The 16,331-nt window shown below is 53.8% G+C and overlaps 2 protein-coding genes across 4 annotated transcripts in view; one reads left to right on the top strand and one right to left on the bottom strand.

The window, feature by feature from the left end:
• Positions 1–16,331, top strand: part of Steap3 (STEAP3 metalloreductase) — a 54,461-nt gene that overhangs the window by 30,654 nt on the left and 7,476 nt on the right. For all 3 annotated transcript variants that reach the window (XM_006980946.4, XM_006980947.4, XM_076547245.1), the window contains exons 2-4: positions 1,317–1,816; positions 3,959–4,486; positions 11,153–11,317. In XM_006980946.4, the coding sequence (XP_006981008.1) occupies positions 1,317–1,816; positions 3,959–4,486; positions 11,153–11,317 (1,193 nt within the window). The remainder of the gene's footprint in view (positions 1–1,316; positions 1,817–3,958; positions 4,487–11,152; positions 11,318–16,331) is intronic.
• Positions 7,845–16,331, bottom strand: part of C11H2orf76 (chromosome 11 C2orf76 homolog) — a 116,254-nt gene continuing 107,767 nt past the window's right edge. The window contains exon 6 of the mRNA XM_076547246.1: positions 7,845–8,525. Within this exon, the coding sequence (XP_076403361.1) occupies positions 8,433–8,525 (93 nt within the window). The 3' untranslated portion in view covers positions 7,845–8,432. The remainder of the gene's footprint in view (positions 8,526–16,331) is intronic.

The raw sequence follows: 16,331 nt of genomic DNA, 5'->3' as shown, positions 1-16,331 counted from the left end.
CAAATGGTTAGCAAATGTGGACACCCTAGTCTGGAAGCCTGGCGGGGTCAGGTGGGATGCCCCCAGGTTCTAGGTGGCTGGACAGAGGGTCTCCATAGCCAACCTGTAGAGCACTTGCCCCTGACACCCCGGCTCATCTCCTAAGGGGTGCCTAGCGTTGGTGCAGAGGGACTTCTCCTGCAGCCAGTGCTTGCTCAGGATTTACAACACCTGCGAGAGTAGGTGTGCCCAGCCCTTTCAACTTATTTCTGCAACCTTGTAAGGGACGCTCTGTTATCTTTGTGTGTGTGTGTGTGTGTGTGTGTGTGTGTGCGTGTGCGCGCGCGCGCGCGGCGCACTGCGCGCGCACACACGTGCGCGCAGGCCAGAGATCAATGTCAGGTATCTTTTCCAGTCTCTCCCCATCTTATTTTTTTGAGGCAGGGTCTCTCACTGGGACCTGAGACCAATTCAACTAGACTGGAAGGCCAGTGGTTCCCAAGGGATCTTCCTGATTCTGTACATAGGAGCATATATGCTACCACCCCTGAGTTTTGTACATGGATTCTGGAGATCCCAAGTCAAGCTTGTGTGGCAAGCATCTTATCCTCCGAGCCATCTCCCCATCCCAGGCCATTGCTATTTTACCATTCTTCTCTGTAGAAACAAGTGCAATCAGTGTCAGCAGCCATCACTGCCACGTCACGGCATCATTCGCCATGCTGGAATTCTTGCTTTTCAGCTGCTGAGAGGCTTCACCCCGATTCCTTTCCTCTGCCATGTTCTCTCCAGTTTCCCTGTCTTCGCTCTTTCCCCATGTGTCTGTGTGTGGCATGTGTGCATGAGGACACACATGCCTGCGGAAGCCAAAGGCTAGCCTCTCTCTATTCTCTGTTGTTCTCCACCTTACTCAACGAGGCAGGGTCTCCCGGTGAACCCAAAGCTCACCAGTATGACTAGTCTAGCTATTCAGTGTGCTCCAGGGTTCCCCTCTCTCTGCTTTCTGAGTTCTGGGCCCACCCAGCCTTTATGTGGGTGCTGGGAATCCAAGCTCTGGTCTTCATGCTTGCATGGCAAGGTCTTTACCTACTGAGCCATCTTTCCAGCCTTTATTTTCTGTCTTTCCAGCCCTCCTTGGTGGGGAGGAGTGCCCCCCCCCACTCCCAGTGCATTTTCCGGGTAGGGGCTGCTCTTGCTCAGCTCGTCCCTTGCATTTGCAAATGGAATACCCAGTGACGTCTGCTGGATGAAGGCCAGAGTGGGAGGCAGGGGGTGGGGTGGGGTGGGCAGACACCCTGGGAGCCCTCTAGTGACCAGGTCTCCGCATTCTCTTACAGCCACCGCCATGTCGGGGGAGATGGACAAGCCGCTGATCAGTCGCCGCCTGGTGGACAGTGATGGCAGCCTGGCTGAGGTCCCCAGCAAGGCCCCCGAAGTGGGCATCCTGGGCAGTGGGGATTTTGCCCGCTCCCTGGCTACGCGCCTGGTGAGCTCTGGCTTCAGCGTGGTGGTGGGGAGCCGTAACCCCAAACGCACGGCCGGCCTCTTCCCCTCGGCAGCCCAAGTGACTTTCCAAGAGGATGCTGTGAGCTCTCCTCAGGTCATCTTTGTGGCCATGTTCCGGGAGCACTATCCCTCCCTGTGCTGTCTTGGTGAGCAGTTGGCCGGCAAGATCCTAGTGGACGTCAGCAACCCCACAGAGAAGGAGCATCTGGAACACCGCCAGTCTAACGCCGAGTACCTGGCCTCGCTCTTCCCTGCCTGCACTGTGGTCAAGGCCTTCAACGTCATCTCTGCATGGGCTCTACAGGCTGGCCCAAGGGATGGGAACAGACAGGTATGTGCTAGGGAATGGCCGTCAGCATCCTTCACATCACTATATAACAATCTCGTCTTACACAGCGGGAGGACAAAGCTTGGAGACGTTAATGATGTTAGCCTGGTGCTGGTGAATTGGAATTTGAACCCTATATGGACATGGGATCCATGTTCTTCTTGAGATGGGAACTGGGTTTCCTCCGAGTAAGAAGATGGTGGCTGTTGACTTGGGAGGAGTCAAGAAGGAGATATTTTGGGGTTGGGGAGATGGTGCGGTGGGTAAAATGCATGCTATGTAACCATTAGAACCTAAGTTTAGATACCCATGAAAACGATGGGTGGTGGTTGTGATCCCAGCACTAGGGGGTAGAGACAGGGGAACCCCTAACGCTTGGTAGCCAACCAGTCTAGCCAAAAAGGCAAGCTTCAGGTTCAGTGAGAGACTCTATTTCAAAAACCGAAGTGGAAAGGGATAGAATAAGACACCTGACTTCACCTCTGTCCTCAGCATGCACATACACACATGTAAACACACATGAACTCATATGTACCCACCTACATCCATCCTCACCAACACCACACAACCAAAAGAAAGCCCTACTCCGTACATACGGTAGAATGTCCACCAATAAACCTCCCCAGGGCCCAGCTCTGAGCGAATCTAGAGTACCTGGCTATCCCCCACTGTGTGGCCTAGATGTGGCTGCGCCGTGGGACTGGACAGGTACAGTGGACAGGTCCCATGTCCTGCTGTTGCTGTGATAAAACACTGTCTGAAAGCACCTTGGGGGACAGAGGGCTTATTCCAGCCTACAGGTCACAGTCCATCACCCAGGCCTCTGTGCGAGTCCATGCAGCATCACTTCTGTGCTGGGAACTCACTCCCAGCCAAGGAAGTACCCCAAAAACCATGGAGGAACGCTGCTCGCTGGCTCATCCAGGCTCATGATTAACTACCTTTCTTAATACAGCTCAGGGCCCCCTGCCTAGGAACGGTGCCTCCCACAGGGGGCTGGGCCCTCCTGCATCAATTAACAATTAAGACACTCCCCCATAGACATCCCAGCGGGTCCATCTGATCTGAGCAGTCCCTTCGTTGAGGCTCTCCTCTCAGATGACTTAATGGCCATGTTGACAGTCCAAGCTGACTAGGACAGAGGGCTTGGAGGGCACAGAGCAAGAGGACTTGCTGGAGAACGCCATCAGCTGGCCTTAGACTCAGACTCAGGAAGCAGGAAGGGCACCCCAGGCTGATTTGACAACCTGCAAAGGTACCAGAGTAAAAATGGAGGCTCTCAGACCTCAGTCTGTTCATCTGAAAGATGGAGGTATATTAGTACTGACCTGCAGGCTGTGCAGGAGGCCGAGATCACTACTCAGACTAGATAGAACCTCAGCTGTGTCAACAAGGGCGCTCACGGCGCTCACGGCGCTCACGGCGCTCACGGCGCTCACGGCGCTCACGGCCCTCACGGCCCTCACGGCGCTCACGGCCCTCACGGCCCTCACGGCCCTCACGGCGCTCACGGCCCTCACGGCCCTCACGGCCCTCACGGCCCTCACGGTCCTCACGGCCCTCACGGTCCTCATGGTCCTCACGGTCCTCACGGTCCTTACGGTCCTTGGGGACCCAAAGACACCAACATGTCTTCCATTGGAGCTCGGGAGGTACAGTGGACCTACAGCCTGAGACAGCAGGGCAGGCAGGGCTGGGGACAGAGGTCTCTGGGGAACCAAGGGATCGCACCATAGAGAACACCTCTGCCCTGAAGGATGCTTCTGCAGTTGCTGCTGCACATTCAGCCGCCACATGCAAGAGGCAGTCACTGAGAAGTAGCTCTTGCAGAGGTGACATGGGCTGCCTGACTGAGCATCTACTGTGACAGTGATGTGACCGAGCCAGCAGGACATCCATAGGGAGAGCTTTGTCTCTTCAGTGGTGGATCCCAGCGGGAGGCCACAGGGCCCCTGTCCCCAGATCCTTGGCTTGAGCACTGGAGCCATCTTGCACTTAGTTGTATCATCGATTTGGCCTCTCGCTGGAACCGGTGCCTGCCCCTCTGTGCCTCGGTTTCTTCAACTCCCCGAGGAGCTTGACCCTGGCAGTCATCATAGCCATGCCTGTGACTCTAGCCAACTGTCCCCTTCTCTCTTCCTGCAGGTGCTCATCTGCAGTGACCAGCTGGAAGCCAAGCACACCGTCTCCGAGATGGCACGTGCCATGGGTTTCACACCCCTGGACATGGGATCCCTGGCCTCAGCCAGGGAGGTGGAAGCCATACCCCTGCGCCTCTTTCCTTCCTGGAAGGTGCCCACCCTTCTGGCACTGGGGCTCTTTGTGTTCTTCTATGCCTACAACTTCATCCGGGACGTCCTGCAGCCGTACGTACAGAAGAACGAGAACAAGTTCTACAAGATGCCCTTGTCTGTGGTCAACACCACACTACCCTGCGTGGCTTACGTGCTGCTGTCCCTGGTGTACCTGCCTGGTGTGCTGGCAGCCGCCCTTCAGCTGAAGAGGGGGACCAAGTACCAGCGCTTCCCGGACTGGCTGGACCACTGGATGCAGCATCGCAAGCAGATCGGGCTGCTCAGCTTCTTCTTCGCGGTGCTGCATGCTCTCTACAGCTTCTGCCTGCCGCTGCGCCGCTCCCACCGCTACGACTTGGTCAACCTGGCTGTGAAGCAGGTATGAACCGCCACCTCCCCTGGGAGCTATCTGGGTACCATTGTGGGTTGTCCTCACTCATGTATACTTAAGCGAGGCAAAGCCGAGGGAGAGCAGGTACCTAGAAGTTCTGAGCACTGAGGAGGAGGACATAGCAGGGAAAGAGTGCCAGCGCACGTGTGAGCGTGTGAGCGTGTGAGCGTGTGAGCGTGTGAGCGTGTGAGCGTGTGAGCGTGTGAGCGTGTGAGCGTGTGTGAGCGTGTGTGAGCGTGCGTGAGCGTGTGAGAGCGTGTGTGAGCGTGTGTGAGCGTGTGTGAGCGTGTGTGTTGCTGCCTATAAGTGTGGGTACGTACCTGCCATGGAGCACTTGTCGAGGCCTCCATGTTGGTCCTCACCTCCTACCTTGTTTGAGGCAGGGTCTGTTGTCGTTTGCCTCTGCTTACCCTAGACTAGCTGTCCTTCAGGTTTCTGGAGAGTCTCCTGTCTGTGCATCCCTCCTCCCCACAGGAGTGCTGGGACTGTAGACGTGCACTACAGCACCCAACATTCTGCGGTTTTTGGGGACCTGAAGTCAGATCTATGGCTTGCACAATAAGTGAATGACCCACCGGGCCATCTCCCAACCCAGCCTCGTCTTTCAAAACAGTCTTTCCGCGTCCTGGAACTCACCAAGTAGGCTGGGCTTCCTAACCTCGGCCCCAGGTGTCCACCTGTTCCCACCTCCTGAGCATTGGGATTACAGACACCACCGCGCCACGCCCAGCTCGTTAGACTTGGATTCCAGGGGACTGGATCGGGTCCTCATGCTCCTATGACAAGCACTTTACCAGCTGAGCCATCTGCCAGCCTCGGGCACATTCGAAAGACGGCAAAGGAGGCTTTGCTGCTTGGGTGGTGTAGGAGCAGGGGCGAGCTAGACAGGTGTTCGGGGCCCAGGGCAGCAAGAGCAGCCCCCCTAGGAGCAACTGGGAGGCTGGGGAGCTGGAGCCAAGGAAGACCTGAGGCCTGGGAGGCCGGGAGATGCCTTCGCGTTGAGCCCGGAGTTAAACAGAGCCCGGGGGGGGGGGGGGGGGGGGGCGGGGGGGGTTTGAGCTGAGGAGCAAGGATCTGCCTGATGCTTTGACCAGCTCCCTGGCTGCCAGGTTCCAGACGAGAGGGGTCGAAGGCAGACACTGGAGACCCCAGAGGAGGTAAATGTGGTTCATGCCCCCCACATGCACGGCATGGAGTGGGACGAGAGAGGCTGTGGCGGGGATACAGAGGGCGTATTTTAAGCTCGCGCACGCAGAGCTACTGACTGAAGGAATGGGTGTGGTGTCTAGACGGTTTAAAGGTGGGTCTGGGTTGGGACCGAGCACCCAGAAGACAGCTGCCACTTGCTGAGATGGGAAAGGGCAAGGAACCGGTTTTGATTTATGAGGTTGTGTTTGCTTGCTGGTTTGTTTGCTCTCTCTGTGTGTAGGTCAGAGGACAACCTCAGGTGTCGTATCTGAGATGGTGTCCCGTTGGCCTAGAATGTCACTACCTAGGCTGGACTAGGTGGCCAGCAAGCTCCAGAATCTACCTGTCTCCACCTCTCATCTTTGCATCCCTGAAATTAAAAGTGTGTGCGCATGTGCATGTGTGCATGTGTGTGTGCGCGCGCGTGTGACCTCGCTGAGGCTTTTATGGCAAGCACTTTACCCACTGAACCATCTCCCCAGCCTGTGCCTTATTTGTGGATTTTGGGATTCAAGTTCAGATCCTCACATTTGCAAGACAAGCACTTTACCCACTGAGATGCCGCCTCAGCTCCCGTTTTCAAACGAGACGTGGTCTTATTTACTCGTTTAAGAAAGCCTTATGGCACCACTTTGCCCAGTGGGTTCTTGGACAGCGGGGGGGTGGGGAGTGGAGGGGTGTCTCTGAGCCAAGGGAGTCCGTCGGACAGTGGCGTCAGCAGGCAGCGGTGCATACAGAAGCAGCTTGTCCACATCTGTCTCGCCTGCTTTCCTGCTCGGTCCTCTACTCTTAGCCCCGAGTTCAGGAGTAAACATGCCTCTGCTTTTCTTTTCCTGTGTCAGCCTCGGGCCCCAGCTTGGCGGCTGCATCCTGCCCATGTAGGACACCAGTCACCCAGCAGGGTTCAGGGCAGCGCTAACAAAGTTCATCTCACCCACCCTCACTCCAGCTGCAGAAGCTGCTCAGGGTGCAGGGACCCCATAAGGCCAAACCCCGCCCTGACATGCTCACCTGGGGACAGGGGGTGAGGACATGCCGCTGCTGGACCACAGGCCTCCAGCCCTGCCCACTTCAGGCTCCTGCCAATGGCGTCTCAGAGGCCGCCATCTTCCCACCCACAGGCACCTGGCACCACCTCTGTGGGCTCAGGCTTTGCTCAGAGAGGAAGCACCAGACTCAGGCAGAGGAGTGAGGTCCGGGCTGGATCTGAGAAGGGAGAAAATAATAGCCACAGGTTCTTCCAAAGGCGCTCTCCCACCGTGTTCCAGGCACGCTGGAAGAGCTGTGCAAACCCATGGCGGATTCGTCTGCTACATTAATCCAGTGATGCCTTCACACCAACTTCATGGCCCAGTTGGCACAGCTGGATCATCTCACTCCCACAGGACACAGAGTCTGTCCCCTAAAGGGGCTTCAGCTGTTTTGCCAAATTCTCAAGGGGAGAGCCAGGCTGATGGAGCATGCCTAGGGCAGCACTCAGAGAAAGGCTGGGGTCTAACATGCCAAAGCCTGGCAACGATGAGCCCGTTCAACCCGGGTGTGACTGGCAGGTGACTGGTGGGCCCCTGACGAGCTGCATCTTTGGGTCCCAGGCCTGGACACTGTTGGGGAATGTCGTATCCACTTTCTAAAGTCTTACCTGCAGGAAGCGGTCACCCTTGCCAGCTCTTGGCCACCTCAGGCCACAGTGCCTGCCTGTGGCCACTGCTCACACTGGCTGCTGCAGAGCCTTGTGGGAACCGGGAGCACACTAGTATTAACAGAGACGCAGGGAACCCCTCTGAGATTTCCTTGACTCTCAGACAGTGCAGCCTAGGAGGCCAAGGCCTTCAAGACCATGTTAGCCGACAGCATCCTTACTGTCTCTCACTTGTGTTGCCTGGCCTGTTCCTGCCTGGAGAGACATTTCCTGATTAGTCAGAAGTCAAGGTCAGAGGCGACATTTGACCCACAGGCTCCCCTCCCCCCTAAGCGTGGGACCACCAGAGAAGAGGTACAACTTAGCTAACTGTGGGCCCGGGGAGTCACTCAACAAAGTTCTTGCCTTGCAGGCATGGGGATCTGAGTTTGATCAACCCCCCCCCCTCCACCCCGCCCCAGAGCCATTTAAAATGCTGGGAGTGATGGCATGTGCCTACCATCCCTGGCTGGGAAGGCGGAGACAGGCAGATCCCCCGGGGCTCTCTGGCCAGCAGCCTAGCTCCCTTGCCAAGTTCCACATTCAGTAAGAAATCATCTTAGTAAACAAGGTGCACAGCTCCTGAAGAATGACGACACCCAACGCTGACCTCTGACCTCCACACAAACTAAAACACACATGCACTCACACCACAAATGTGGCAATGATCCAGACCCCCCAGGCTTGTTCCCTGACCTTCCCGCCTCATCCCTGCAGGGCGGGGAGTGGGGAGGAGCACCGGTTTTGCAAGCCACTGTTGACTGACCACACTGCAGTCATGCGCAGCGGAAGGACTTGTGATATTAGCCACGTGAGCTCAGCCAGCTGATGAGTAGTGAGTGAACAGCAGAGCATAGGGAGATGACTCGCTTCACCAACACCACCAGCCGTGAGTCAGTCCTGTTGGGGGGCTGCTCCGACAGGGACCTGTGCCCTGTGGCAGGGTCAGGCCAGTCTCTCCCCACTAACAAACACTGATCCAGCTGGTTTTACCACATCGGGATTACCCACCAAAATCCCAGCTTGTTTGGATCTGTCCGATAAAGAAACAGGTCCAGAGACGATGTCTCAGAGTCCCACGAGGCTGGTGGTCAGGAAAGAAGCAGGTCTCCCAACTCCTGTCCTTTGTGGCCTTCGGACACCAATATGAAGAAGCCGACCCTAAATGATACAGAGTGGGAAACGGAGGATGCAGCTCAGCCAGTAGAGCGCCTGCTCAGCACGCACAAAGAGACACCCACAGCCTGGCAGTGTGGCAAAGCTGGAGGTGATGGCATCTACTGGGGAAGCGGAGGCAGGAGGATTGGAATTCAAGGTCATCCTTGGCTACCTCGTGAGTTGGAGGGCAGCTTGGGTTACATGAGACCCTGTGTGATAAAAAACAAACACAAAAAAACAAACAAGCAAACAAAAAGCCATCTTTTTTACTCTGCAGGCAGAGTGGCCACAGATGATATTTTCTTGACTTATTTAGTTTCTTTTAATAAGCTTTGCGGCCATTTTTGCTTAGACCCTGGATTCATTTTTAATATTTTATTCTAGTAATAGGCTTACACTATTTTCTTTTCCTGCTGAAGTAGTCACACACGGGGGCACACACACACACACACACACACACACACACACACACACACACACACGTCTGAGTCATCCTGTAGGAGAGGTAGAGAGCAGCCTGCTTCGCCTTCTTTCCTTGGGGAGGCTTTCTTGCTTTTCTGATGGCAGATTAAAGGACTAGCATTCAGGGCTGAGCTGGGAAGTGATGACAGTCCTAATGGAATGACCTTGATTCCAGTTCTTCCCCACGTAGGTGCTGGGTCAGGGAGCGCCAGTGGGTGAGGAGGGGCCACCTCAGGGCTGCAGAGCATCCCTGGTGTCCGTGTGTGTGTGTGTGTGTGTGTGTGTGTGTGTGTGTGTGTGTGTGTGTGTCTGTGTGTGTGTGTCTGTGTCTGTGTCTGTGTCTGTGTGTGTCTCCCTGTCCTTGGAGCTCAGTGGGAGACGCCAGCGTCATGATGACAGATGTTGTCTCTTTGCAGCCCAGGGCTCAGCACACAGTAGGGACTTTCTGGTACTTGCTGAACTAACTGGTGAGGGGATGCCAGTCTGTTGCCTGGCAACAGTTGAGCCAGAGCTATATGCCTCAGAGAGAAAAGGACACATGGAAAGAAAGGGGTCTGGGGGCTCTGAGTGTGGAGATTGGGGTTGGGGGGTGGCGTTGAGTGTCATTGTGTGTCCTGTGTTCAAGCCAGTAATGAAGCAGGTTGAAAAGGGTCCAGGGGAGACAGCTGAGAGGGGAGGCCGCTGGCAGAGCTGTGGGTCGATAGACTGAGGGGTGCAATCCTGAAATGTGACCTTTCCACAGTCCTGCACTGTAGGGGCTGGGAAACCATGTGGTGCAGTCAAGCTTAGGCAACACATACTTCTTTTATTGGTTGGGGGTAAGATATGAGACAGAGTCTCAGTGAGTAGCCCAGGCTAGATTTGAACCAATGATCTTCCGGACTCAGCTTCCCAAGTGCTGGCATGCACCCCCAGGCCCAGCTGAGGGTCTGTATATCCTGGGACTCTCTGATCTCTTACCCTCAAGCTGAGGTTGGCCAGCAGCCAGGAAGGGAGCCATGACTTTGAGAAACCAACTCAATCTTTGTCTTGTTTCCTTGATCCCTAAAATGGGCGGATCTATCTTCAAGAGTCATCATGAGCTTAATGACTTTTTAAAGATTATTATTGTTGTTGTTTTTCAAGACAGGGTGCTGTGGGATGTTAATGTATGTCCTGTGGGAGCCCTTCTTGGGTTCCTTGTGGCGTTACCCAGCAGGTTTGCATAGAGAATGATTAGGACCATGGGCCTGAGTGCAGGTGTCTGAGATGGTCTGCACTTGGCTGTACTGGGGGATGGTCTGTATGTCAAGTTGCTCTGATTGGTCAATAAGTAAAACCTGATTGGTCGTGGCTAGGCAGGAAGTATAGGCGGGACTAACAGAGGAGAAATAAAAGAACAGGAAGGCAGAAGGAAACGCTGCCAGCCACTGCCAGGACAAGCAGCATGTGAAGATGCTGGTAAGCCACGAGCCACGTAGCAAGATATAGATTTGTAGAAATGCGTTACTTTAAGATATAAGAATAGTTAACAAGAAGCCTGCCACGGCCATACAGTTTGTAAGCAATATAAGTCTCTGTGTTTACTTGGTTGGGTCTGAGCGGCTGTGGAACTGGCAGGTGACAGAGATTTGTCCTGACTGTGGGCAAGGCAGGAAAACTCTAGCTACAACAGGGTTTTTCTGTGTCCTGGCTGTCCTAGAACTTGCTCTGTAGCTCAGGTTGGCCTGGAACTCACAGAGATCTGACTGCCTCTGCCTCCCAAGTGCTGGGATTAAAGGCCTGTGTCGCCACCACTCAGCTTAAAGATTTATTTTTAATAGCGTCTGTATGTCCATGTATGGGTATGCGCACATGAGTGCAAGTGCTCTTGGAGACCGGAGGAGGGTGTCAGAGCCACTGGAGTGGGAGTTACAGGTGGTGGTGAGCTGCCAGATGTGGATGCTGGGAACCGAACTTGGGTCCTCTGCAAGAGCAGCAAGTGCTTTTAACTCTAGCCAGTATGGCTTTCAAGTACCTGGGGAGGACTTAGAATGGGCCTGGCACACGTTCATTGTCCAGTAGAGCAGGACTATAACTGTGGCCTTCCCATTCTTGTCCTCTGGTGCTTATTCACACATGCTCTGGGGTGCCACATGCTCTGGGGTGCCAGCTTTTGCTAATCGTGGTCCTGCTTGTCCTTCTGCCAGGTCCTGGCCAACAAGAGCCGCCTCTGGGTTGAGGAAGAAGTCTGGCGCATGGAGATATACCTGTCCCTGGGCGTGCTGGCCCTGGGTGCGCTGTCCCTGCTGGCTGTCACCTCACTTCCGTCCATTGCCAACTCGCTCAACTGGAAGGAGTTCAGCTTCGTGCAGGTAAAGCAGATTTCCCCTGGAGAGCCAGTGCAGCTTGGCCCTGGTCCACCCTGCCTTTGCGCTCTAGGAACCATTTCAGCTGGTTGTAGCAGGATACCGGCTCAGGTGCTGAGGACTCCCCATCTTGTAGGGTCTCCCAGCCTCCCGATCCTGCTTCAGCTTGCCCAGGGCAAGTTCATCCACCTGACCCTGAAAAGCCTACCAGATCTGACAAAGTATGGAACCCTGGCCTGAACTTCCTCAGGGGACACAGGATGTTTCCATACAGAGTCATTGCAGGATCCTGGTGTACAGAGGACGCAGTGAGCTGTGAGTGTGCTTAGAAACTCCCTCCACCAACACACACCCTCAGCTCAACTTCTACCAACATATACACACCCTCAGCTCAACCTCCACCGACACACACAGACCCTCAGCTCAACCTCCACCGACACACACAGACCCTCAGCTCAACCTCCACCAACACACACAGACCCTCAGCTCAACCTCCACCAACACACACAGACCCTCAGCTCAACCTCCACCAACACACACAGACCCTCAGCTCAACCTCCACCAACACACACAGACCCTCAGCTCAACCTCCACCAACACACACAGACCCTCAGCTCAACCTCCACCAACACACACACACCCTCAGCTCAACCTCCACCAACACACACAGACCCTCAGCTCAACCTCCACTGACACACACACACCCTCAGCTCAACCTCCACCGACACACACACACCCTCAGCTCAACCTCCACCGACACACACACACACACCCTCAGCTCAACCTCCACCAACACACACACACACACCCTCAGCTCAACCTCCACCGACACACACAGACCCTCAGCTCAACCTCCACCAACACACGCACACCCTCAGCTCAACTGTGGGGCAGGTGGGAACTAAGTGTGAGGACTGCCCTGTCTGTGAGAGGTGAAATAGGGTGTCCTAGATGGTGCTATTTCTTGGACAAATTCAGAGAAAAAAGTTTGAAAACTGGGTGTCACTCCTAGATAGAGTACTTGATAAGCATGTGCAAGGCCCTTGCTTCAGTCTCTGTAAGATTAGATAGATAGATAGATAGATAGATAGATAGATAGATAGATAGATAGATAGATTGATAGATGATAGATAGATAGATAGATAGATAGATAGATAGATAGATAGATAGATAGATAGATAGATAATGAGTGGATTCATGCTGGTATAGGTGGATGGACAGATAGATGAATGAATGCATGTGTGAATTGATGGTGATAAGTAGACAGACAGATGGACAGATAGCAGTTCTCCAGTAAATAAATTATGGATTTACTTCCTGTAAGAGAGTCACAGTGTACCTTGGCACATCAGAGGTTCTAGTGTGGTGTACACACACACAGAGACACACACACACACACACACACACACACACAGACTTCTGATAACACTGCCACCTCCATTCTGTTTCTCAACTAACAGCTGCCCACACTCAGGGCAGCAGTGTTGCTGGGAAAGGGTCTCCTTGCAGTTTTCAAGGCAGTGGCCTCTCTGAGCATATACTGGGTACCAGGAGTTGCTATAGGCCTAGGACACAGTTGGGATAAAGGTGAGCAGAGATTGTAAGGGACACAGCCCGCATGGGGGAGATGTCTCCAATTCCCTGGGCCCACCTGATGTTCTTCAGAAAGTACAGGAGGATCAGTGCTGGCAGATCAGCTCATCCCTCTGGTGGACAAAGCTGACTCATCTTGGCTCCTTGTATTGTTATCAGGGCAGAGAACAGCCATATCCACCCCCACTGTCAACCAAAATCTGTAGCTTCTCTGTTCAACAAGGACTCGGAGGGACAGTGACAGAATACTGCTCTTATGTAACCCAAATTAATTCTTTGTGACTGGGACCCTTAGCATACCTTAGAACCAAACAGTTGTGGTTGATTTTTAAAGCACAGCTGTGAATCTCCAGGGCTGTGCTTCTCCCAGAAGGCCCCTGGAGGAGGGCTCAGGGCTGACACATGCTGGCCTAAGAGGGTGGGGAGGGAAGGCATTTTCTTGATCTGCCGCTAATCCTTGCTTGTCTCATACCCAAATCTCGGATTTTTCACTTCCCGCCTCAAGTATCCCGGGTATGTGGTTTGGCCACAATTAAAACAGTCTGTGGGTCGCTTCCCTTTCCAGAAAGTTCTTCCCTTAAGCAGCTGTAGATTACATGCTCGGGTTCTGGCTGCTGGAGGAAGCCTATGGATTTGGTTTTGTTAGCAAAAGCTGTCTGGGACTCCTGAAGTCATGCTTTGTTTTACAGATTGAAGCGAGTGGGTAGAAATAGCAGGGTTTCATTTATGGGGGTCTGATGCCTGCACTCTAGCCTCAGAAACCTCATGTTCTCTCTCCCGAGAGCCCCAGGATAGAGGAGGGTCTGCCAGGGTCTCTGAAGTCAGTTCTCGCACCACCTGCTCTGTGGGTGTGGGCAGACCCCACCCCCACCCCACCCCTCGCCCCCTCAATTTACACTCCTGAAAAATGAAATTAATTCTGTAAGGGAAATTTTTGTGAGACACGGTAAAAAATTACAGGTGAAAGGAAAATGTGGGGTATCTGGTCACAGCCTCACTCTCTCTGATAAGCACCAACCATGTTTCCTTTTGGTTTTGGAGACAGGGTCTCACTGTGTTACAGAGATTGGCCTCAAACTGGTGGGCTCAAGAGATCCTCCTAGCCGGGACTACAGCGTATATCACTGTACTAGCTCCCAATTACTACTGTGTCTCCCTCTCCCTCTCGATTCTGTTATCCCTGGCTGCCCCCCGGGCATTTCCAATGCATAATGCAGTTCTTACGGTCAGCCACCATCAAAAATGTCTATAGCAAGGGTATGTATGGGGGTTTAAAGCCACAGAGCACTTCTGGAGAGATACAGATGTCAGCCCTCCCTGCCAGCAAAGGGCTCAGGGACAGCCGGGAAGTCCAGGTGACCCCTAAATGTGCATGCTGCCCTCCAGTGGCAGCAGCACAGAGTTGGTTCCAAGGTACCCATTGGCCTCTCTGCTCCACCAGACACATTTCTCCATGTTGGGAGCTTCTGTCTCAGGACCTCTACCTGTGGCAGCCAGGACCCGAACAAGAATGTGAGTGGGATACACAGGAAACACGGGCTTTCTGTGCCCAGTAACAGCTGGGGAATTATCTTTTAAATTCATGTATGTATTTTACATCCCAGCCACAGCCTCTGCCCCATCCTTTCCCCTCCCAGTCCCTCTCCCCCATTCCTTCCCTCCCGCCCCCAAGCTCTCCTCTTCCATCTTCATCCAGGACAGGGCAGGTCTCCTGTGAGTATCCATTTAAAAAAACACGGCTTGTCAAGTTGCAGGAAGACTAAGCACCTCCCCGTGTATAAAGGCTGTGCAAGGCAACCCAGTAGGAGGAGTAGAGTCCCGAAAGCCAATAAGAGTCAGAGACAGCCCCTGTTCAGCTGGCGTGGGGGGGGGGGGGGGCAGGTGGAAGCTCTGGGTCCTTTGACTGCTGTTCAGTTCATAAGCAGTGAGGAGCCATTGGATCTAGAAACCTATTGGTGTTCCAAAGAACCTGGGTCAACCCTTGGGCCTGGAACACTCTGTTTAGCTAAGCTGAGAGCCATTGGAGTATTGACCCCATTAAAAGGCTCCTTATGCCTGCATTTAACCTTTTGTTTCCAAGGTAATTTCCATATTGTTTCGTTTCATTTAGGGTCTCATTTAGTCCAAGCTGGACTCAAACTTGAGCTAGGAAAACACTGGGTGCCTGCCTGAACCTTCTGCCTCAACCTCCCAAGTGCTGGGGTCACATGCATGTACCGTCACACCCCTTTCTGGGGTACCGTGATGAAATCTGGGGCTTTGCAAATGCTAGGCAGGCATTCAGCCAGCTTAGTGACCCCCTCAACTCCCTTGGTTTTGATTCCTTTTTGAGACTGGATCCCAAGAAGCGCAGGCTAGTCTCACACTAGCTATCTAGCTGAGGATGACCCTGAATTTCTGATCCTCCTGCCTCTGCCTCCCAAATGCTGAGATTACATGTGTGGATCACCAGTCCCTATGTGTGAGGTACTGGGGATGGATCCCAGTGACTTACACATGGTAGACAAGCAGTGCACTCCTGAGCTCTATCAATACCCAGCCCTCCACAGTAGGGGTTCAAAGTTTTCAGTTTGGGTTGGTGTTGGTTAGGGTGTTTTCATTTGGCATCAGTGGTACTGACCCCTCCCTATTCAGGTAAACTCCACAACATTTCAGTGTCCAGGAGTCTGCAGTGCCCCTGCGTAGATAACTTGGGTGGGGATCTGAAAGTTCAGTTCTGACCCCGAGTTACAGCAGCTTCCTCTGACCTTGCTCCATGCAGCCACTGCCTGAAATAATGACAAGGACCTGCCTGACCCTCACTTGGTGAGCGATGGCCAAAGCCCCTTCAGGCTGTAGGAACCGAGTGCCAGCAGGAGCCACGCACGGCTAACAAGCTTCCTGTGTGATAAAAATGGCCCCAGCTTGGTGCGTGTGTCTGGGCGTGGGGGGGGGGATATTAATGACAACCCCTTTTCCTCTAATTTCCTTTGGTTATGTGAGGATTTCTAAAAACTGTTCCCAAGGACAGAGAGAATTTTTAAGAAAAAAACAATTTCTCTGAAAACATCCAGGCTTCCCCAGCAGGATTGGAAAACCTAAAGGCTTTCTGGCTGTCAGCCCCGACTAGAAACAACCAGTCCAAAGTCGAGATTCCTGCCACGGGCATCATGGGACTCAGAAAAACAAAGGAAAGAGGGGCCATGGGGTGCTGGCTGTGGCTGGGGGACCCTGCAGAGGTCTCCATGCTGGGCCTGCATGCTCATCCCTCAGTCTTCAGACGGAGTGCTGAGGACAGTAGCCCACAGGGGTCAAACACTGGCAGAACAGGGCTCATCTCCCGAAGAGATGCTGGGGACTCCGAGAGGCCACCGTCCTAGGCCTCGGTGGGTTTTACTGCTGCTGCCTCTCGGAAAGCCTATGGCCGTGCATGGGGACGGTGATTCTT

This window comes from Peromyscus maniculatus, chromosome 11 (assembly GCF_049852395.1).
Source record: "Peromyscus maniculatus bairdii isolate BWxNUB_F1_BW_parent chromosome 11, HU_Pman_BW_mat_3.1, whole genome shotgun sequence".
In the NCBI taxonomy this organism is placed as follows: Eukaryota; Metazoa; Chordata; class Mammalia; order Rodentia; family Cricetidae; genus Peromyscus; species Peromyscus maniculatus.
This window is presented reverse-complemented; position numbering and strand designations above follow the sequence as displayed.